At 39.2% G+C, this 22,729-nt stretch overlaps 1 protein-coding gene across 2 annotated transcripts; it reads right to left on the bottom strand.

Moving 5' to 3' along the window:
• Window positions 1–27: 27 nt before the first annotated feature.
• Window positions 28–22,499, bottom strand: Slc35b4 (solute carrier family 35 member B4). Of its 2 annotated transcripts, XR_003301143.2 has the most exons (11): window positions 22,212–22,499; window positions 16,161–16,274; window positions 13,363–13,465; window positions 11,678–11,727; window positions 10,550–10,631; window positions 10,264–10,324; window positions 8,583–8,692; window positions 7,306–7,381; window positions 5,995–6,070; window positions 5,117–5,837; window positions 4,922–4,998 (listed from the first exon to the last, which is right to left on the bottom strand). XR_003301143.2 is itself a non-coding variant. In XM_026392780.2 (10 exons), exons 1-10 carry the CDS (start codon window positions 22,286–22,288, stop codon window positions 4,870–4,872), a joined length of 996 nt encoding a protein of 331 aa, XP_026248565.1. In that variant the 5' UTR covers window positions 22,289–22,499; the 3' UTR covers window positions 28–4,869. The 2 variants fall into 2 exon arrangements, 1 of the variants encoding a protein (XP_026248565.1); XM_026392780.2 differs by lacking the exon at window positions 5,117–5,837 and having other exon boundaries at window positions 28–5,116.
• Window positions 22,500–22,729: the final 230 nt, after the last annotated feature.

The raw sequence follows: 22,729 nt of genomic DNA, 5'->3' as shown, positions 1-22,729 counted from the left end.
AATGGAGCCATATGCCAGATCCTTGAAGTGCTGATTAAGAAACAACTAGACATTAAAATAACTTAATTTTAATGAGACGATTTTATTAATTTTAAGATAAAGAACATCACTGAAAAGCTTTGATTATTAATATTTGCATAGCCAGATGTTTGTTTTTCCTTTTTAAAAGAAAAATTTTGACATGCACACATATTCAAGTTACTGATCTGTACTCATTTTTGATGGGTGCTTGAAGAGTACAAAGAAATCGGATCTTTGCTGATACTCACCAACATTTTATAGCTTTTATTAAAGAAAGGTATCTTGGGTGGAGATATTGCTGCATTATCTGCAATAGTATTTTGTTGCAGATGCCAGATCACTGCTCCACTGATGAGATTATACAATTTGCTAAAGAGTTGAACTCAGCCATAATTTGGCCTCTCACCTTTCTTCAGGCTTGCAATCCGTAACATTTTAAAGTCCAACATGCACTGGGCCTGTCTGCCTCAAGAATTGGAGACCATTCCACCTTGCAATTGCAGGCTCCGAGCTGCTTAGGAACATCCAGCCCTGTCCTTCTGATAAGTGTGTTGCAATTCTTAAAGAGATGAATTTTAATTTTGCTACAGCTAGTGCAAAATGTTTCGTTTATTTTTCTCTCTTCCTGTTCTGTACATGGAGGCTATAGTAAACCATAATTAAAAATAAATGGTGTGGAAAACTGCTTTAAGAGTGGCTTTTGTGTGCAATAGTGGCATATTAAAATAGAGCTGGCCATTGCTGCACTATAAAAGTCAACCTACAGGCCTACTCACACAAAGCAGTTTGGAGAGACCCGCTACACGAAACTTACTACTGTGAACCTCTAGAAATCCAAAAAAGTAGGCTGATCTACTTGAAATTTCTGAAGCAGAAACAGAAGTGTAGCTGGAGAAGTGACCTCTTATCAATCCAGCTGTGCCACAATGCCTTAGGAAGACAAGCTGTTGACAATGGCTCACAGTAAAAATTCTGCCACCACCTTACAAGGTAAAATCTGGAGAGTCGTTGAAAGCGTCTGTGGGCCCTTGAAAAGTAATCGTGATTGGAAACACCTGCAGGAAATGTAGCACTTTTATTAAGAAACAATGCTCATACAATCCAAGATAAAAACCAAATGTCTGATGAGTTGTTTCAGAAGGTTAAAAAAAAAAAAAGGCCCTTTACAATAATTGACGGTAAAAAGACTCATTCAGTTTGGCAAAACATTTTATTCACAAACTTTCCCTTTCCTCCGTAGCTCTCTGTTCAAATAGCTGGCAAGGCTGGGAGCGACGTTTGCTATTTACACAGCTCCAAGTCTGAATACGCACTAATGTCTTTTGGCTGCTGTACAAACTCAGCTGCCACCCCCCACCCCGATCTTTGTTCTGAAGATGTAACATCGATGAAGGGCTCAGAGGCTGAACACAGAAAATCTTTGCTGCCCCTCCCAACCCTGTAGTTTATAAGGAAGAGTGTAGGTCTAATCATCCTCTTTGGAGGATGAGGCCATCCTCCGGAAGGAAAGCAACTAGCACAGCAATGACATGACTTGTGAATGTGACAAAGATTTTTTTTTCTTTTTTTTTTTTTAGGATGCAGGGGAATAACTGCTGCCACCCTCTTTGGTTCACAGGATCTTCACTACATCTTAAAATATATAAATAATTCTGTGTGTCAAAGGAATCATTATGACTCTTAATTCTGGGCCTTGTTTCTTTTAAGGCAGGCCAAACTTTCTTTTTGCTCCTGTACTTGGTTCCCTTGCAGCCTGCCTTTGGGTAGTGGTTTAAGCAGGAAAAGTCTCAGCATGACACCAAGAATAGACAGATAAAGATGCTCTACTAGTGGCAGCCAATACACACTGCACCAGGGGAGGTGAAGTGAGGCGGGGCTGATTACCCAAGGCAACCACTCAAAACCTCAGCAACCTTTACTGCTCTGCTAGGTATCTTCTTACTTTCTTCCTGAGCACCAGATATGTAAGGTGCTAGATATATATTGCTCTCCCTCTTACCACCAGGCATTCAAGAGAGCAAAAGGCTGGGTAGCAGGCTACGTGCTATATAATCTCCCAATATCCCTCCTTCCTTCCTTCTGCTCAAACCTCTGGATGTTTTCCCTTACTGTCTTACTTCCCAACTAGCTGAAGAGTGGAGCAATCATTAGGAACTGTTTCTCAAAACTTGAGGAAGAGATCTCAACAAGCCTTCATTGAATGAATGAATATCATACAAGTCAGACCCTATGCCAGGGGCTGGCAATACAGGAGTAAATCAGATCACAGGCCTCTCCCAGCCCTGGAATATCTACAGTGAGGAAGATGTTGGAAAGAAAGAACACACAACAAGGCTGAGAAGGCCACGCTCCTGTCCCAGCTCTGGACATATCCAACATATTCTAAGGACATATCCAACATATTCTAAGGACATATCTAACATATTCTAAGGACATATCTAACATATTCTAAGGCTTATGAATAGTTCCTGTGGTTACAAATACTGCTTATACTCATTTTCAAATATCACTCCAATCAAGAGTAATACAGAATGCATTTTATCTATACTGACAGTTCTCTCAATCTAACAGTGAAATGCCTTCAATAAGAGTCAGTCACATTTTTCAGCAGAAAGCCACTGAGACCAAAATGCTTTGATTATCTAATAATGGCAAAATTCTCATAATTCTATTCACTCCAAGCCAAAGATACACAAAATACAACAAATTCAGGATCTTGCTTTTGGATGTCCATAATGTGGTTCTTCTCCATGTGTATTTGTGTATTTGTTCAGGTCAATGCCAACTGGACCACTGGCGAACAGGCCCACATCCAAAGCCAATTCACTGGTTGAGGGTTATTCCTAGTCAAATAGTTTTCACTTCTCCTCTCCACAATTCTGACCCTGTTGAGTGAGGCCAGCCAAAGTTTAGGGTAAAAAGAGCCAAATAAAACTATTGTTTTCCAAAGATAGCCCTCTGTCAAGATCTCAGCCCCACTCTGAGCATGCAAACATTTCCACACTAACTTTCAAGTTCGTACTTATCTACAATCATATATTTTGCCAGCTTCTCACCTGTACAGATGCCTTTCCTTAAAAAAATAAGAATGCATAACAAAATACACACTACCCAGGTAGAAATACCCTGTAAAAATCTACAAAAACACTCAGAGGCCTCCCAAAATAGAGGCAGAGGCATAAACAGATATGCGGTTATAGGTATTGCTCAGTAGAAAACACATGTGAAAGGGGCTTCAGTGAAGAAACTGGAAAATACAAAGTGAATGAAAAAAAAAATGAGAAGAATGTGCTCAGCAAATGACCACAAGACATTTATTAGAATCCTGTAAAAATACCACATCATCTTCCTACAAGAGGTGGCTTACAGGTGGCATGGATCAGCTCAGCCGTCCTTGCTTTCCTCACTTCTAGCACTGACCAAATTAAAGTACTGCAGCATTTCATTTTAGTCAACTGGGTAGGAAGAAGGGAAAGGGAAAACAAAAACGAAAACAAGAAAGCATTGACTGTTGGGATTGTGTCTGAACACATTAGAACCGACATAAACTCATCAAGTGTATTCATGGTTTAGTTGGATGAAAAATAAAGTAAAAAATATGGACAAGGCCTGGGTTTGATCCAAGGATAAAAAAAAAAATTACAAAAACAATGAAAAAAGACAGCATTTATAATGTAATAGAGTCTTGGTAAAGGATATGCAGGTATTAGTATAATCCCAAGACCACGTCTCCTGTTACTCCTCTATTATACCAGCAAGCTGCTATAGGAGCACGCAGGCGCCACACCTTAAACGGTCTGGCTAGTGTCCTTTGCCATCTGATTTGTGCTTTGGGGTAGAGTTGTGGATATCTTAAACACTAAATTATTTTTATAAACAAACTATGTTTCTCTGAAGCACAAATTATATAGTCCTGACAGACAATGAGAAAGGCATTTAAGAGATGTCTCCTCCTGTTAAATGAGTCTAATGTTCTATAAAATGGTTTATTCGCCCTTTTAATAAAGGTTGAAAAAAAGTTTCAACCTGGATTGAAAAATCAGTTAACTAAGGGTAATAAATTATTTTTAAAGAGTATTAACTGGTAGCTGTTTTATCTATTTCCTTATATCCAACCGCCAGAGAGACAACCCAGCTCACACAGCGCAGGCCTTCAGCTTTCTGAGCACTCATTTTGTTGTGCTCTGACCTGGTATCTGTCCGTAAATATCCTGTAATAAGAAGACCAGCAGAGGTATTTGCACTGAGAGAAATAGACATCGTGCTGTGAGACGCTGTCGGGCTGCAACAGGTGTTTACATATGGGGGAAAAAAGCAAAATGTAGTAAAGGGGGTCTGCCAGTATGCTCCAGTGTCACCAGGGCTCAGAGTTTGCTGGGCCACTCAGTTGTTCAGTGGAAGATGGTGCCTGGAGTACCTAACAAACTGCAAAGTGCTGCTGAAGAATGGGGGAGGGGGTGGCAGGAGAAAAAGGGGACGGGATAACAAATGATTATTATGGCAGAGAATGACAGAACAGTAACAAAGGCATGATCTTGTCTGAGATGACAGATATAAGACTCACAGCTCTAGGGACTTGGAATTTAACAAACAAGCACAGTTCTGAATATCCTGGTAAACAAAAACAAATAACGAATGATCTGTGTGATAATTCAGAACTACTCTTTTTCCTATTTTTAGGGTTAAGGGATGTCTATTCAGAGTCTACAAACTTTGTTTGGATGGCCATGAGAAACGGAAAACGTCCCCTCCTTCTCAGTAATCCCTGGGGTATGTCTGGTTCCATCCTGGGGAAGCAAAAGGGCGGAGGCCTCCTGCACACAACACTGGTCATCTTCCAGGCAGACGTCAGTTCTTCTTGTCGGCCTTCTGCTGCTGACTTTTTGTGGTTCCTAGGTTGTTCCACACTTCTGTGTACATTAAGGTCCCAATGAAGACAAACAAGGTGCCCAGCCAGTGCCACAGAGTGAAAGGGTTCTGGAAGTACAGGATGGAAAAGATGAGGCTCACGAACTTTCGTAGAGTCACAACAAGCGTGACGGTGAGGGAGGCACACTCTGTTGTGAGGATGAACACGCCCCGGATGCACACGTACCTGGAATGGAGTTAAGGTCGTTTTCTGTAAACTGCACTTGGGAGGCCAGTGGGGGGAACTTCTGCATGGCTCTTGGCTTAAATTTTCACCTTCTAAGAAAATAGGAGGGTCTACCACAGCACTCTACGGCCCCTCCTCGGCAGAACATCCTGCAGAGTTCCTGTTCTGCCATTCCATTTATAGATCTCAGTCGGAAACTACCTCAAGATCTCCCATTATTATTCTGGATGTTTCCTGTGGTTTACAACCAAGGTTGCCTCTGAGATAACAAAAGGGCAACATTCTCAGTAAGGCTGATCCCACCTCCCTTTATTTTGTCTTGTCCTCAGCTTCTGTGCACCCTCCTCCAAAAAGGAACTTTAGGATTTCAGAGGATTGAGGTCAAATCAAACTGTTTCACTACTTCAAAGAGTTAACAGATTTTAAAAGGAACTTAAGGTCATTAAAAATGATTACTTAAAAAAACTGAGTCTTGACTAATTTGAAATTTCTTTCAAAGCTTGTGGTACTTGTGATAATTGGAAATATCTTGGAATACTAGAAAAGCCCGGGCAAAAAAATCACAAACTGTCCATGCCATAGACTAGTGTTTAACCAGCGGGCTCCTTCATTCCACCAGTGCATTCCTCCCTGATCCCTGAGACTTAATGATCCATTGCACCACTGTCCCTTTGCCCTTTGCAAAGGAACTCCCTGACTATGTCTCTCTGCTTCCTGCTCCCTACAGGAAGAAATCAAGGAAAACAACCAAACTCATGTCTCCACACCTGTTAGAAGAGAAGAATAAACATTCTATGCCAAAATAACATGAAGAAACCATATATATATATATATATATATATATATATATATATATATATAGGAAATCAAAAGGATACTGAGTGATAACATTCATGAGGAGGTAGAACCACATGATGGGCACTGTCACACCGACAACTGGAACTTGATAGAGTTCTGCAACGATTGAGAGGATATGGTCACATTAGTTTTTCTTTTTCTTTTTTTTTCTTTCTTCTTCTTTTTTTTTTTTTTTTTTTTTTTTTTGTGGTACTGGAAACCCAGGGCTTTGGGCATGCTAGCTAGGCTACACACCTAACCCCAAGATCACTTTTTGATAGCTAAACTTTTCATCTTTCAAAAAGGCAATATAAATAAATGATTATAGAAATAGCAGCATTATTTCACTTGCCAATAGGTTTGGACCTCCCATCAATTTACCTACCTTGACTCTAATGGTTAATAACAGCCACAAGAGTTATTGCTCTGAGGTGACTCTCAGAGGTCTTCAAAACTATGTTGTTAATAATCGGAAGTGGTTCTCTTATTCAGAAACTTTCCAACTTTCTTATATACTATTACCTTTATCATATATATATATTTGGCCAAATGAGAGAGAGAACACAGTTATAACACTGTCATGCAGAGAGCAGATCTAATTTTAGAACTCATGCTCCGATGAGACCCTAAGGCCAGGCTATAGAATGCACTTACCATTCGAGGTATATGCAACATAAAGCCTGATTTTAAATGCCTTTTGTTCCCTGTGTGCTCATTTGTCTGTATGATGATATCACTAGTAGATAATCGGATCATACAGTAGTTTCCTTCAAGTTGACTGACAATTTATAGCTAATTAATCAAATGGCCACTTTACATTTATACTGCAGACACTTGAAACTAATTTGCTTATTCTTGTTGCCTATCTAACCGGTCACTAGGAAACAAGCCCTGCCACCATCTTACGCCCATCTTGCATGGCACCAAGGCAGCTTGCATCCATGAGCAGCTCTGCCATTCACAGTAGAAAAGAATAAGCAGCACCAGAGAGAGCTGGACTGCTGCCCAACTCTGCAGGGTGCAGATCTCTATTCTGTGTGGCTACTAGTTGTTTGTATTCCCAAAACCTCTCAATTCAAAGGCAAACACACAAATTTCAAAGCAAAATAGAAACATGAAGATATTTTCTTACTTAATTTGCAAAAAATGGGAAAGTGCCTACAGAAAGCTATTGCTGCTACAACTGCTAATTAATAGTACCATTTATATTCCTGAAAGGTTGGAGGAAGATAGTTTTGGAAGGGACGGATGATTTAAATAATAATGAAAAAAATTATGGTCAAATCAAAAGCAAAACTGAGAGTCTGCCTCAGAAACTGGTATGTAATTCTATCACATAATCCTAAACTCACCAGACTTATTGAATAGAACTGCATGGTCATAAATATCAGAGGCCAAGAAGATGAAACCAGGAAGTGGAAGGGCGTGCTGTGGGAAGAAATGGGTCATATAAAGTTAAGTGCAAGAACATACAAAACAGTAATTGAAAGTTGTACAAATTGTTTGATAAGTAATATAAAGAAAAGCAAGTAGACTAAGTTAAATGTATCAGTGCCTCCACTTGATATTATCTGGCATCATGCACAAAGCAAAGCAAAGGAGCCAGCATCCTTTCCTTAACAAAAGGGAAGGGGGAAACTTTAAAACAGTCCAAAAGGATTTGACACATTTATTTATTTTTTGAGAAAGGTTAAGCAAACGATGGATCTAAGAATTATAAAGAACACAGAGGCAGATTTCAGGGAATTCAGAAAGCTAGTGGGAAAGAGATTTGAGGACAATCCAAAATCAGGGGAAAATAAATGAAGGTAAAAATAAGAAGGGGCTGAAGAGAAAAAAGGATATGATAGGCCAATAATGACAAAGGTGCTCGACAACAGCCCCCACTCTGCCCAGCAGTAATGATGAGTCACACCTAACACTCACTGAGCAGTTACCATATGCCTGGCATTGGAGATATGAACCAAACACAATGTTTAAGTTTTAAAATTCCCAGCCACGTACCCTGGCTCCAATTAAATATCTCAAAATGTTTGGTTGCAACTTCAGTACAAAAAGTCAGCCGTGAAAGAATCCCTGGCTACCTGCATGAGGGCAACTGCCTCACCCTCAGCTTAAGGGACTGGCTGTGCTCTGAGGGTATCTCAATAGCGAAGAGGAGGAAAGTTAGAGGAAGTGACAGTTCAAAACAAAGCACATATAATAATTAAACTATTAAGTGAATAAAACCCAACTGGGGGTCTTATGCCTCTCTACCCCATCCTCCCGAAACTACACCACAGATGCCTGCCTGTACAAATTCCCTTGCCTGTTGCTCTTGGAACTTGGTTTTCCTTTTCAGGATTTCCATATTGCTTTTAACTTGATTTCATCTACAAGAATGTTGCAGGTTAGGGTGCTTTGTCCCTGGAGGTTGCTCCTGCCTAACAGATGTTTCATTCACATTGGCTGATAAGGATTGTCTTATGTAGGCAACTGGGGCTCAGAATGTGCACTAGCTCCCTCACAAAAGCACTTCAGTCTCTGGGTCTCAAGGCTTTTTAATATCAGAAGGATGGCATCTTTCACTTGAAATAACACACTATAATGCAGGAATTTCTACCTTCCCCACCTATAAGAAGTTGCTTACGTTATAAAATAAGGCCTCCTTGGAGTGCTTCCCAAATTGTTTGTAGAGAGTCTCTTGGAATATACCCATCCTTGCTGACATCAGAAGAGCAAAAGTCAGTGCCCCGATGCCTAAGACACAAACACTGGGTTACAAGATGGCCTGCATTTGTTCATTTTCAGATGTTTCCTCAAAGAACATTTATTGCTTGTTTACAGTTCTACGGATATTATAAACTAAATGTAGAACATGTACAACATTTTTAAAATAGGTAAAAATCAACCACAATATCACTGTCTAACCTTTTATTTTCTACATCTCTCTATATCTAATGCATATATAAAAATATGGGTTGAGATTGCATGCACGATTTTATATCTTGCTTTTCTTAGGATGTTTTCTCACATTTTTCTTCAAGTCCTTCATTCATTTTTTTCAAAATTGTAATTTAATGACTGTATATTATTCTACCACATGGCTGGATATAATCTAACCATCTAATCTAATTAGAAATAATCTAACCATTCTCCCTTAGATGTCTTTCAGGGAGAATGGTTAGATTATTTCCAATTACCTCATCACTGAAATCAATATGTATCATTGTACACAAACCTTTACACATTTTGATTATTTCCTTAGAATAAACTTATAAATGGAATTACCGAATCAAAGGTTGAAGACATTTTAAAAACTCAATATACAATATTTTTCCAGAAAGGCTGTGTCAATTTAAACTAATCATTTATATGAAAATGGTTTTGTCATTCTGTACCCTCGCAGCAATGAAAATAATCATTTATCATTTTGCCAATATGACAGGACAAAGTAAAAAGGTATTGTATTTTAGTTTTAATTTTCATTTCTTTGACGAACAAACTAGTGAAGCTTAACATAAAATTATCATTTATTAATTTTCCCCATGAATTGTATACTCATATCCTTTGCAAACTTTTCTCATTAGGTAAAGTATTTTTCTCATAGTTCATACAGATCTTTCTATGTTAAGAATAGCAACCTAAAGGGATAAAATTCAAAGAAAAGAGAACCACAGTCTTTTATTGCTACTTCCCTTCCACGATGTCAGTCTCAATCTGTTCTTGTTATTACTGAAAGTACCTGGAAAGAATTTCCCTCCAAATCAGACAGTGTGAGAACAAGGCTCTCTAGGAGTTCTCTAATTAATTCTACAAAGAGATACTTGTATTTAAGAAAAAAAAATTCCCAGGAGATTATGATGATCAGTTAGATTCGGGAACACTGCCATCTGGAACAGCTAACCTATGAAGAATATAAATCTAAGATTTAGAAATGGGTCCCTTGGAAATTTGAAGAGTCAACTGGTTAATGTGCCCTTCTTTTGCAGATACTTTTACTCAGCAGATGGATCATGAAAAAATGGATGACAGCCCACACGCTGCTCTCAGAGCATGCTAGGCAGGCAAGTAGACACACTTTTCTTTCAAGGCCAGTGGCAACCAAGAAACATATAGATCCATGTTGTCCAGCACTCTGCCACAAATATGGACTTTTTTTTTTTTTTTCATTTCTTGAATGCTAAGGTCTAGAGATACAGGATCCCCTCTCTTCCAGGGCATAATTTTTTTTTAGCTGAAGCTTCTTGCCAAGAAACACTTCCCTTAGGAGAAAACTAAGCAAACACAACTTCAGAGGCAATTAGCTTTATTGTAATTACTGTACTTGCCTAGTAACCACCATGCAAAGGCCTGGAATCCATCATTTTCACCCACGCTGGACTGGGAAGTCTAGGAAATAAGAAAATACACTAGATACAGAGACTAGAATCACATGCAACATGCAAGAGAGACAAGGGAAGTATTTATGCTATCCAGTTCCCTCCATTCCTCTCTTGCAGAGACTCAAATCCTTACATTACAAAAGTTTTAATTTGTTTTATTATTAATGAGTGTCTGGTAACCAGGCCCCAATGGCAAGTAGTGAATATAAATGATTTGTGAGCTGATTCTTACCACCTGCTTTGCTGACATGAAAGTGCAAATAAAAATCCCTGCAGACACCAGGGCAATGGAGGTATACTTGAAAATACTGTATCTGCAAAATAAAAACAAAACACAGGAAAACACATTTCCAAATGACATTTATAGTCAATGGGGTATGTAAGTACAAATCACTAAAATGTGACCTTCCAGCAGAGTCCACACAAGCAGGTACATGAAGGAATCAAGGTACTGACTGGTTTCTAAACATTTTCCCCGGGGTGGTTAAAATAATTTGTTTCCAACAGTTTGTTGATAAACAGATTGCTGCATCAGGAAACAAAAATAGAAACAGACACAGACCAGGCATGACACTGCATTCTGCTCTTGAGAGTCCATAGGGAGCCTGGCCAGTCTTAACTGGGCTCAGTGGCTTTCCCTGTCTTTATAGAACTCAAACCTGAGTCCTAAGACACACACCACCAAAGAGGAAGAACAGACCATCAGGTACCAGTAGCAGCATTCAATGCTCAGAAAATGATTAAATTGAACATTCTCTGAGGATGGTATTATTTTTAAAATTTCTGAATAACTTAAATGTTGCTTTTGAATGTTGGCATAGTTGGACAAAGAGAATTTTCAATTTATAGAACGATGAGCGATAGTAATAGCGACATTTCACATTAACTAAAATAGCATCATTATTATCCCTTTCAGATTTTTGGTGATCGAGCAAAAAGCCTCAGGGAAGGATTAAAAAAAATTAAAATGAAATGTAATAAATAAAATAAATGTAATAAATAAAAATTAAATTTAGATGTTAAGTGTAAATAGTCACAGATGACTAGTGGTAACCATACTACACAGTGAAGCTCTATTGGTTTAATAGGTACGTATGGTACCATAGATTTAGTCATGACAAGAGTTAATCAACTCAGAGAAGATACTACTTCAAAATCACAGATAAGCCCACTCACCTGGCCAACTGCCTCAGGAAATTATATCATTGTGCACCATTTTTAGAAAAAGAACTAAGAAAAAAGGTAGATGGCCAAAAGCAAACGTACAACCACAAAGGGAAAAAGAATCCAGATGATAAGCCCAGGGATGGTGGCTTAGAATATCACTTCTATACATAAAATACAAAGGTGTGTTGTTTACCTTTTCTTTAAAATGATAATTCCCAGAATCATGTTGGCAATTAGGGACCCCTGTAAAAAGGAAACAAGAATAACAAAAAGAGTCTTAGAGCACCAGGGAAAGAAAACAACTCAAAACGAATATGAATGTATACAAGGTGGGAAACATGGAATGAAGGAGGATGGATAAACAATGAATAAGGTCCAGATGTTCTATGGCAGCAAAAAGTATAGAGCACAACGATCTCTCGTGTTAAACAGTAACGAGCTAATAATGAGAACAAAAATGATCAATTCTCAATAACTGGTCTCAGAAGTTATGACTAATAGGAATAAATTATTTAATAGACTTCTTTTTGTCCAATTTTCCATCTAATTTCTAAGACTTTTAATAAGCTTCTCCTCACCTGCAGTTTTAATGAAAGAAGTCAAACAAGGATCTCTCTCCCCCCTCTGGAAAGATGTCAATCAATCAGCAAGTGTTTATTAAAGTCTACTATGTGTTAAAGTTCATCTTAATAACTATAATTAATAATTACATTCAGGAATAGCACATTCAATGTCACAAAAATCTCAGGCCACCCAGAAATGCTATCATTCCAGTCATCACCACCCATTCTGCATTCTTTTGCAATCCTACCTACATGACCCTTGAAGTCTTCCCTACTCTTCTGGGCATACTCTGTTCTTATTTATATACAAACCACACATGGATCTCCCACCATACATAGGAAAAGAAGAAAACTTGTACTACTTTGGGAAAAATTCCCTTTGTCAAAAATTTTCCTTTATTAGCTCAAGTTTTTGGTAAAAAAAAAAATTAGAAAAGAAGTACAATTTGAGCATTCCTGATCTGAAAATCTGAACTGTTCTAAAATCCAAAACTTTTTGAGTGCTGACATGATGCCACAAGTAGACAATCCCATGCCCCAAACCTTGTTTCATGCACAAAATCATTAAATGTATTGTATAAAATTTCCTTTAGACTACGTGTATAAGGTACATATGAAACATAAGTAAATTATGTGGTTAGACTTGAGTTCCACAACCTACAATATCTCTTTAGGTATATGCAACTATTGCAAACCTGGAAACACTAGTGGTCACAAGCATTTTGGGTAAGGTATACTCAATCTGTATCTGTTTCATGTAACAGAAGTAAATGTAATTTTTTTTTTAATGGGAAAAAAAAAACCACTAAGGCTGGAGTTGTGGCTCAGCGGTGGAGCATTTGCCTAGCATGTTTGAGGCCTTGGGTTTGATACTCAGCATCACATAAAAATAAGTAAAAAATAAAGGTATGGCGTCCAACTACAAATAAATAAATAAATATTTTTAAAAAAAGAAAAAGAAAAAAAACTAAGTGATAAAAAAGAAATAAGTTAAATAACATTAATAGTAAGTTTGAATATAAAATCAACCAGATGAAGAAAATTGAAGGTAAAATCTGTTTCCCAGGGAAATTTTAATTTTTTTTTTTAATAATCACCCATTAGACTTCAAATAAATAAGTTAACTGTCCACTTTCACATTTCTTTCTTTTTGCCTTCCTTCTCTGGTGAAAGCCATCCTTGCTCACACATTCACAAACCTACTCTCTTATACCCAAGACCAAAGACTTATTACAAGACCTTTCTACTTTTGCTACATAGTCAGTCTACTACTTTTTTATGCTTTTCAGAGGAACATGCACATGGCAGCACTTACAGATCTAAATATCATGTGCAAGGGCATGGCAATGTTGAGATTCAGGGCATAGTTGTTCACCACGCTGACAGTAAAGAACATGGTTACCATCACGGCATAGTACCTGAAATATAAAGAACAGCAAATCACAGAATCTGTTATTTCCAGAAATCAAGTATAGAAGGAAATCTATATTTTAGTCTAAAAAGAATTTTATTTGTTTCCTTTGCATTAAAAGACTATCACTATTATCATCTGAAGTCAAATATTATGTATGTATAAAAATACAAAGTCAGACTAACATGGGAAAAGTTTGAATTACTGAATATGTTTAAAGAAATTATTTTTTCAAGTATACATGGCCATTTAAAACTAAACTTTTAAAATGTTAATAGATATCAATAGGTTTTTTCGAAGTGAATAGATAAATATTACTGTATTGGTTCACTGTACATAACTTTCATATATATATTAGGTTAAACCATATTAAATTGCCATGGTTTTTTTTTTTTTTGAGGGAGAGAGAAACTTTAACATTTATTTTTCAGTTATTGGCGGACACAACATCTTTGTTGGTATGTGGTGCTGAGGATCGAACCCGGGCCGCACGCATGCCAGGCGAGCGCGCTACCGCTTGAGCCACATCCACAGCCCTGCCATGGTTTTTTTGTAATTCAAAAAGGGTTGAACATCAGCAATTTCAATAAGAGAAATATTTAAAATCAATGACTAAAGAATGCATGGCAAAGGTAAATAAGTGATTCCATGTTCTTCATGAAATATTGTCCATTTCCACCTCTGCACATGTGGAGATATAACAACAGAGAGTTGTTCCAAGTTATCTTCTCTGACAAGAACCTATTATGTATTGCTGGTTAGGTATGGAGCTCTCTATACATCACAATAGGCAGTAAAGTCCAAGGCTAAATTAACATAGCCTGGAAAGTTTGAGGAGCTTAACAATGAATGTAGAGCACAGTGTCACATACACACAAAATCACTAGCCATTGTTTCTTCACAACCTTTTAATACTATATATTAGTGATTTTACAAGGCTTTTTGTACAATTTTCTCAGTCTTGTCTTAAAGAGATGCCTTTGGGAGGCAAGAAGAGTTCATCAAGGTGTTTCAGGATAATTAACTCAATTATTCCACATGGCTGCTGACCTAGCACTGCCTAGAAATCACTTATGAGGATGAATTACATGAGTAAAACTTTGATTATGGTTTCACAACCGAAAATAAAATAGCTATCACAAACAGGACACACATGGGAGTGTGGTTGTTGGGGGAAGATCATGGGAGTCTCAAGGACAGGCTGGGGAGGTTGAAATTCATTCTGAACATCATGACAACCACTGAGCAAGAAGTGCCACAATGAAATGGTACAAGTAAAACAGGAATAAACAAAAAGTGGGCAGAAGGGAGATCAGTCAGCTGGATACTTAAAAGTTATGGTGACATGGAATACGCTCCTAATCCACGCAAATGGCTGAGGTGATGGGAAGAGACAGTGGGAAGGGGCAGGAAAGGCCAAAGAAGTAAAAAGTCACTGGGGCTCCTAGTGCGGGGTAAATGCTGGCCTGCAGGAACAGAAGCGTTATGAAGATATTAAAGCCAACGCAAAAAAAAAGTATTCCGAATATTTAACATCTGTTATGGTTTAGATATGGGGTGTCCCTCCAAAGCTCATGTGTAAGACAATGCAAGAAAGTTGAGGTGAGATGATTGGGTTCTGAGAGCCTTCACCCAGTCAGTGATTAATTCCTTGGTAAGGATTAACTGTGGATAACAGTAGGCAGGTAGGGTGTGGCTGGGGGAGGTGGGTCATGCCTTTTGGGTATATATTTCGCCCTGGTAAGGGAACTCTCTCTCTGCTTCCTGATCGGCACATGTGCCGCTTTCCTCCACCACATTCTTTCACCATGATGTCTGCCTCACCTCATGCTCCAAGGAATGGGGGCTGCTGTCTAGGGACTGAGACCTCTGAAACTATGAGCCCCCAAATAAATTCTTCCTCCTCTAAATTTGTTCTTGTCTATCTTTTAGTCACAGCAGTAAAAAAGCTGACTAAAACAGCATCCCACACCAAGAAATTTAAAGGTATGATATTTAATATAACACAATTCAGCCAGATTTTCTGGGTACACTGTTCAGGAATGCTGCAAAACAACAGCAACAAGGGTGAACCTGAGTACCTGGATATAGTCACATGGGAATGTTGCTCTCCATGGGTTAAGTGACACCATTCTTCTAACACTCAAAATTGGATGGATAACACTCAAGTCTCTCATCAAGAAGGCTGAGTCTTCAACACACTGTTTACTGTAAGAACTGCCCTGGGTTCTACCTGGCCTCAGGAGTACAGTCATGCAAGTGTGGACTAGTGGACAAAGGTCTGGCATCAACAATTCTGACTTCGCTTGCTATTCATTTTCTTTTAATTGAGGTGAAATTCATGTAACATAATATTGACCATTTTAAAGTGAACAATTCAGGGAAATTTAGTACACTTACAAAATTGTGTACACCTCTATATAGTCCCCAAAGTTAATCAGTTTTAGAAAGGGACAGTCACACACAAACACAAGTGCACACACTACTGTCTTCCTCACAGTTATGTAAAGTGTTATGGCAGGAATTTTATCCTAAAAAGACTCCCTAGAGTTTTGCAATGTGTTAAACTCAAAAAATGAATTATTCTACTGATATCTTCGATATATATCTCAGAAAAGAATGTCTTATACTCCTTTTCTATGGGTTCCATCTCTCTAACTTTTTAAAAAGACCCAAAACAAAGAGACTTTTATGTGTCATACCTTATTGGGATAGCTGGCGGCTTCCTTCCCAAGTCAGCTTCAAAGAGGAAGCCTTCCACAGCAATAAATAAGAACTGTGCAAATGTCACGATGTTCCCACATCCTGGATGCTTCCTGGGTGATGAGCAACAAAAAGGAAAAATAAGGCACAAAGACCGAGATAAAGAGCACTAAAGTCTTATATTTATAATTCCAAACAGCAGGAAGGATAGATTCCTATTACGCACTGTCTTTCCTTACCTTGGCTCTCAGAGGCCATGGATCACACACCTTTAGCATTATACCTCACAGAAAGTGTAAAATTTTCTTATTTATTCATCCCCAGGTGTAGCAGGCCATGAGTGAGATTTGCTCTGCCCTACTCATTGCCAGAACTGTGACACAGCTTTCCTGGTACTTGGCAGGAGACTGGTTATATGTTCTGGTGGAGATCCAAAAGGCCTGTCGCCAGGAGCTGAGTCAGTACAGGTAGCAAAACCCAAGGACAGAAAGGGGCTGAATTTTCTCCTGGAATGTTTATATACCCTCCTGACTGGGAATCATCGGGTCAGGTGATGATAAGGACATTATTTTAGATATGTCTCCGAGGGGGTAAAAACTAGTTCTTGGGAAGGGGGAGGGATCTTACCCCTTTTAAGTATAAAGTACAATAAAACACACCTGTGCATAAACCAGAATATAGTATATCTGTGAAGGGGTGATTTAGAAAAAATGTCTAAAAAGGGTTCTGGTGTCCGAGACAATAAAACTGCGAAAGACTACTATAGTTCCTTTCACCACAATCCTCACACAGCATTTCAAACCTATTAGGCATCAAGAAATGTCTGTGGAATTCAATTGATCCTCTTCAGTGATCTATGTAACAGTTGGGGAATCTTCCACAGTGACCATTGGGAACAGATTTACAAAGTAGAAAAATTCCTTCTAACAGCCAGCTGAAGGCATTCTGAAAACTAGTCACGTGCTATGCTAATGTTTTTCTTGAGCTTGTCTATTCAGCTCTGCTTGATCACTGGAAAAAGTACCAAGTAAACAGCATCTAGATTTCCCTTACTACCATTAATCACCACTTCATATTCTTCTCTTCATCCTGATTAAAGATATTTACCTAAAGCCAGTGAATACAGGATTTAACTGTATTGTTACATATTAATACATTGCTATTTATCAAAACTCCATTTTCTATTGGTAGCATAATATTAAATAAGACATACAAACTCTTAAAGATATCCATCAGGCACAAAAACAGACAAGCTAAGGCATAAGCCATTCTTGCGGCAAGTCAGGCTTACCATCTGAAGAGACCTGTCACTGCTCTAAGCTGGACTGCCTAAGAAGGCTTCCTTGAAATCTCCAGTTTTAGATGCCATTCAACAATGTCTCTTTCAGCATTTTTCATATCAAATGACAAGGCCAAACATTGAATGGCAGGAATCCATAAATGAGTATGTAAGATCATTATCTCATTCAAGAAGCTAATTAAAACCACTATCTTATATACAAGCCCCAAGAAGGAATTCTAACCTAGATGGTCCCTGGTACAGTGCTTCCGAACTCCCTCCAGCCCACCACTGTTTATAAATCCATGCGCCTTAAGAGGCTCACTCTCCTACTTCTGATTCCATTGGTCTAGGACTGGACCCTAAGAATCTACTTTCAAAAGTTTTCCTTGGCTGGGCATAGTGGCGCATGCCTACAATCCCAGTGGCTTGGGAGGCTACAGCAGGAGGATGGCAAGTTCAAAACCAGCCTCAGCAATGCAACCAGGCTCTAAGCAACTTAGTAAGACCCTGTGTCAAAAATAAAAAGGGCTGGGGATGTGACTCGGTGGTTAAATGCCCCTGAGTTAAATCCCCAGGACTAAAAAAAATATTTTTCCTTGATCCTACTGTGCAGCCAGAGTTGAAGTGTGCATGAATGTGCATATGGCCATGCATGTGTAAGACACATGACCCCTTACATGGGATTGGAGACTACTACGCTCCATAGTGGTTAAAAGTATAGACTAACATGCAAGATTCACTTTCATCACATACCATCTAAATCCTGTTTTCTCATCTTTAAAATGGGAACCTATTAGTTACTCATCTTGGGAGTAAATGAGCCACTCCCTAAAAAGTACTTAACACAGAGCCTGCCAGAGTGACAAAGGCAAACAGAACCACCAGTGATGACCAGTGCTTAGGGTCTTGCATATTGAAAGGTCTTCAATGAAAATGATCTATTATTAGTGTAACGAGAATTCAATGAGAAAATACAAATGAAGTGCCAAGCACAAGACTGAGCCCAAAAGCTCAAAACTTGCTTTCCTTTCTATCTTCTCTCTACGGAAAGCTCAAGTCAATTAAAGAACATTATCAAGAACCAATTATGCACATTTAGGTGCTAGTTTAGAGGGAGTTGCCAACATGAATGACAACTGATCCCTGCCCTCAGGAAGACAACAGCAGCTTAGGGAGCCAAAAGGGGAAGTATGGACAGTGAGAACCCAGTGCCACAGTGGGAATGTTGGAGGATAGACCATATCCCACCCATCTTTGAGCCCCAATCACAGCCTTCACTCAAATAAGCCAATGAATGTAGGAATGGCTCACTTTAACAAGAGTGACCTAGAATATTAGCATATGTACAAAAGATTTTTTAAAAGGTAGTTTATTTTTTTAAAAAAGATTCACTTTAAAAGTGTATTCTCCAGGTGATTTTTTTTAATGTCTTGTTGTTGTTACAGGGCTGAGGATCCAAACCTAGGCCCTCACACCCAGGGCCTTTTAAAGGCCATCATGTTTTCATTTTACCTTCATTTTATGGAGTTAAAGTAGTAGCATGCTCATTTTATTGCCCAAGACACTGAGTGCCACACAGCTGAGCTGAATAAGTTTCTCAGGGCCTCAAGGCAAAGTAACAGGGTTTGCATATATCCTTATTCTTCTTCTTAACATTACAATTCTATGGCTTTTAATGTGGCTTTTTAGTCTTGCAACCTTGCCACTAGCTAATTTTAGGACATTCCCCAGAGGAAATCCTGTATGCATATGAGTGACTCCTCGCCCTCCCTTCTTTACCCCAGGTCCTTTGACAACTCATAATCTACTTTTGTGGTCTCTATTTCCATATAATTTTTAAATCTCCCTAATGTACTCATATAACTCAAGTTTCTTTCTAAATCTACTTGGCTTTTTAGGAACACATATTATTGTATGTCTCTCAGTGGAATTCTATATATTTAACTGGAGTAATTCATTTTAAAAACTTCAGAGTAAAAACTTAATTTTTTCCCTAAATCTTTTGTTCTTTTGAAATTTACTCCCCAAGAATTATAATCATTAACTACCAACAACTGCTCTTACTTTGAATTCTCTTTGGCAAGAATCCAAATTTTTATTTTTTAAAAAAAGCAACTTTGAAGAGAATGAATTGATCAGATCATATTTTTTTCTTTTTCTAGATACAGGAAACTTCCTTATTTAATTCAACATCAGGCCTTTAATTGAAAAATTGAACGGGAAAAAGAAAATGTTTCAGATTGTTTTCCTAATGTAAGACATACAATACCTTGCCTATCAACTTGTTAGTTGATACATGAATATTTTGTTTCCAAGGTAGGAAGGAGCTTCTTAAAGGAGGGGGAGCAGGCACTTATTCATTACTGCGGATCTGCTCAGTGCAATACATGTTTATATTTTACTATTGGTCCCAAATATAGGTACACAAATCAGAAAGAACAAACTGAATTTATTTCCCAATTTGGGAAAAACGGTTTAAAAAATTCTTTTTTTCCCAACAGGTCAACTTTATCGTGTACATTTAAGAGTAAATTTGCCATTTGCTATGATGCCTAAGTGTTATATAAAGAAGTCATGAAAAGTGCAGCTCCTGCTCTAAAAAAATTCATGGGCTTTCCACTGAGATGTTCCCAGATAAAGCAGTGAATTCCAAGATCATATCTAGAAAGAACCTTAAAGACTATGTGGCCTAAGCAGGTTCTATTTTACTGATTTGTCACAAAAATTGTGACTTACCCAAGCAAGTTAGGAAAAGGCAGCTATTTGGTCTGGTATATCACATATCACTGATTATTTTAACAAATATACTTTCTCTCCACTTAATGAAAACCCACTATTGTATGCAAAAATGCAGATATTCATAAAAAAAAGAAAAGAAAAAGAAGGAGGGATGATTTGTTTATAAATTAGTCAAGTATTCTAAATAGAAGCTCCTATGGAAATATTTTATAAAGTTAGATTTGTCCATAACTTTTCTGAACATCTCATAAAACAAGGTACCTGTATTGAAATAAAATTTTAAGAGTAATGGAAGTCAACCACCAGTGTGCTTCAAGTTTTCCACAAGCATCTCATTTAATCCTTTAAAACTCATGAGCCTGATGGAACCATTACCCTCTTTGGCAAGTATCAAGTCATTTGGAATCAAGTCATTTGGCCAAGCACTCACAAACTAGTAAAAAGAGGCTTCAGTAGCTAGCATATTCTGGCATCATACAGCCTTTTGGCAAGATTTAATTTAACAGCATATGTAATATAAATATTGCACTATTATTTTCTGACCTTCCCTTCCATGGACTACCTAATTACATCACTTTTTATTTTAAAAAAATATAGATATAAATTATATGTCAATTTCCAAAGTGGCCTTCCTTTGAAGTGTATCAGATTATAGCCCGATACAGGTGTTGGTTTTTTTTTTTTTTTCATTTTCATATCCTTCACCACCTACTCCCAAGACAAATAACAGATCTTTATCAGCTCTTGCTGTATAATAAAATGTCAAGCTCCGTAAGAGCAAAAATGAACTCCTCATAAAGTTTAACTTAACTGGTTGCTTCAGAATGATTTAATCAATGGTTTCAAATAAAATACATCTCTTGCAGGCATCACATGAAGAATTGGATGACCAAGACCTATCTGCTGCTCAAGTTCAAAATTAACTGAAAGGTGAAAAAGGGTATTAAATTAGGAACTTAGACATCTTGGACTACAGATCTTGCTCTGCCACTTACAAGTAGTGAAAGACCACCTATTCACTGTCAGCAAAACGGTGAATTCTTGACAATAGGATTAGTTGGAAGATAAATGGAGAATTTAGAAACAGGAAGCTAGATGGCACCACAGATATTATTTTACAGCAGGGGAAAGGAGGCCCAGAGAGGCTAAGTAACTTGAAAAGGGCACACAGTCAGGGGATGGCAAAGTCAAGACTGAAATTCATAACTTTGAGCTTTTTAATCCAGAGCCTTTTCCATTCCACCTGTTGTCTCTTCAGCAACAGTTCTGTCCACTGAACTTTGCACATTGTTTCTCAACGCCATTTGCTAGCTACCTCAATAAAGCTAGTCTAGTAACCTTTGGGAAAGTGTCATAGCCTTTCCCATTTTATATTTTCAAAATGCATGTTTCCCAATTTAAAACCTATGATAACATAAAGCTGGAAATGCTCTCTCAGGTCACTTGGACTGATCTTCCACATAAATAATTACCTGTTCTACATCATTGAGATGTATGTTTGGGCAAAATAGTCACAGGCAACTCTGGGGCTAATAATAAAGATGAAACTGTGCGGTGTGTACAAAACCAGAACGCTTTGTAAGTCAGAACGCTTTGCTCAACTCGGGATATGCCATTGCCTGGGCGAAGAAATGAGCTGGAGCTGAAGGGAAGTAGGGGAGAGAGTGGCTGGACGAAGGAACCAGCTCCCTGCCCATCTTGGACCAGTCACTTAAAAAACTCCGTAGGCTTCCAACCCCCAGGGTGCGGAAACTGGGTGACGACTGCAACACCCTCAGTGTCCGTCCCCTCACCGGAATGCTGTCAGACTTTATTAGGCGGGATAGCCCGCGGTGTGCAGGACTAGGGACAGAGTAGTGGGTCCAAAGGGGTCCCAGGCTGCCCACGCGGGACCGGCTCATGCATTCCCGCCCGGGCACCGCTCAAGGCGGGGTGGGGACTGGGCAGAGATGCGGCCCCAGGCGGCGCGCAGAGACGCCTCTCCTCCGACCAGCCCGGGAGCCCGGGTGCGGCCCGAGAGGTCACTCACCGGGCCAGCAGCTCTAGGAAGATCACGTTACTGCAGCAGCCTGCGAATACCAGGCCCACCGCGAAGGCCGGGCGCATGGCCGGTGCGGGGGCAGGGGAGCGAGCGCGGAGGAGGCGCCCGCCTATGCTGCTACCCCAGGAAGGCGGCAATGGACATGCCCGCGGTCCGGGAGCGCGGCTCTTGCCCGGGGCCGAGGCGGTTCTCCCTTCCCCTGAGGCCGCCACCCACGCTGCCAGCGGAGGAGCTGTAGTTCTCAGTCAGCCCAGGCCCCATTCATCCGAGGGGGCGTCCAAGTCCCGGCCAGACTACATATCCCAGCATCCCGCGCGCCCTTACGCGAGGCGGGACGGGCCGTTCCGCCAGAGAGGAGCAAAGGGAAAGTGCCTCGCGAGATCAGCGGGCGCGGGGCGTGCCGGGAAGTGAAGTCTCCACGCCGTCGATGCTTCCTGGGAGACCCAAGAACTCAAAAGGGGATTCGCCACTGTCACAAAAACTCGCAGCCGCTGCACTAAAACCAC

The sequence above is a fragment of the Urocitellus parryii genome, chromosome 3 (genome assembly GCF_045843805.1).
Source record: "Urocitellus parryii isolate mUroPar1 chromosome 3, mUroPar1.hap1, whole genome shotgun sequence".
In the NCBI taxonomy this organism is placed as follows: Eukaryota; Metazoa; Chordata; class Mammalia; order Rodentia; family Sciuridae; genus Urocitellus; species Urocitellus parryii.
Note: the sequence above shows the minus strand (reverse complement) of the source record. Positions and strands in the feature narration are given on the sequence as shown.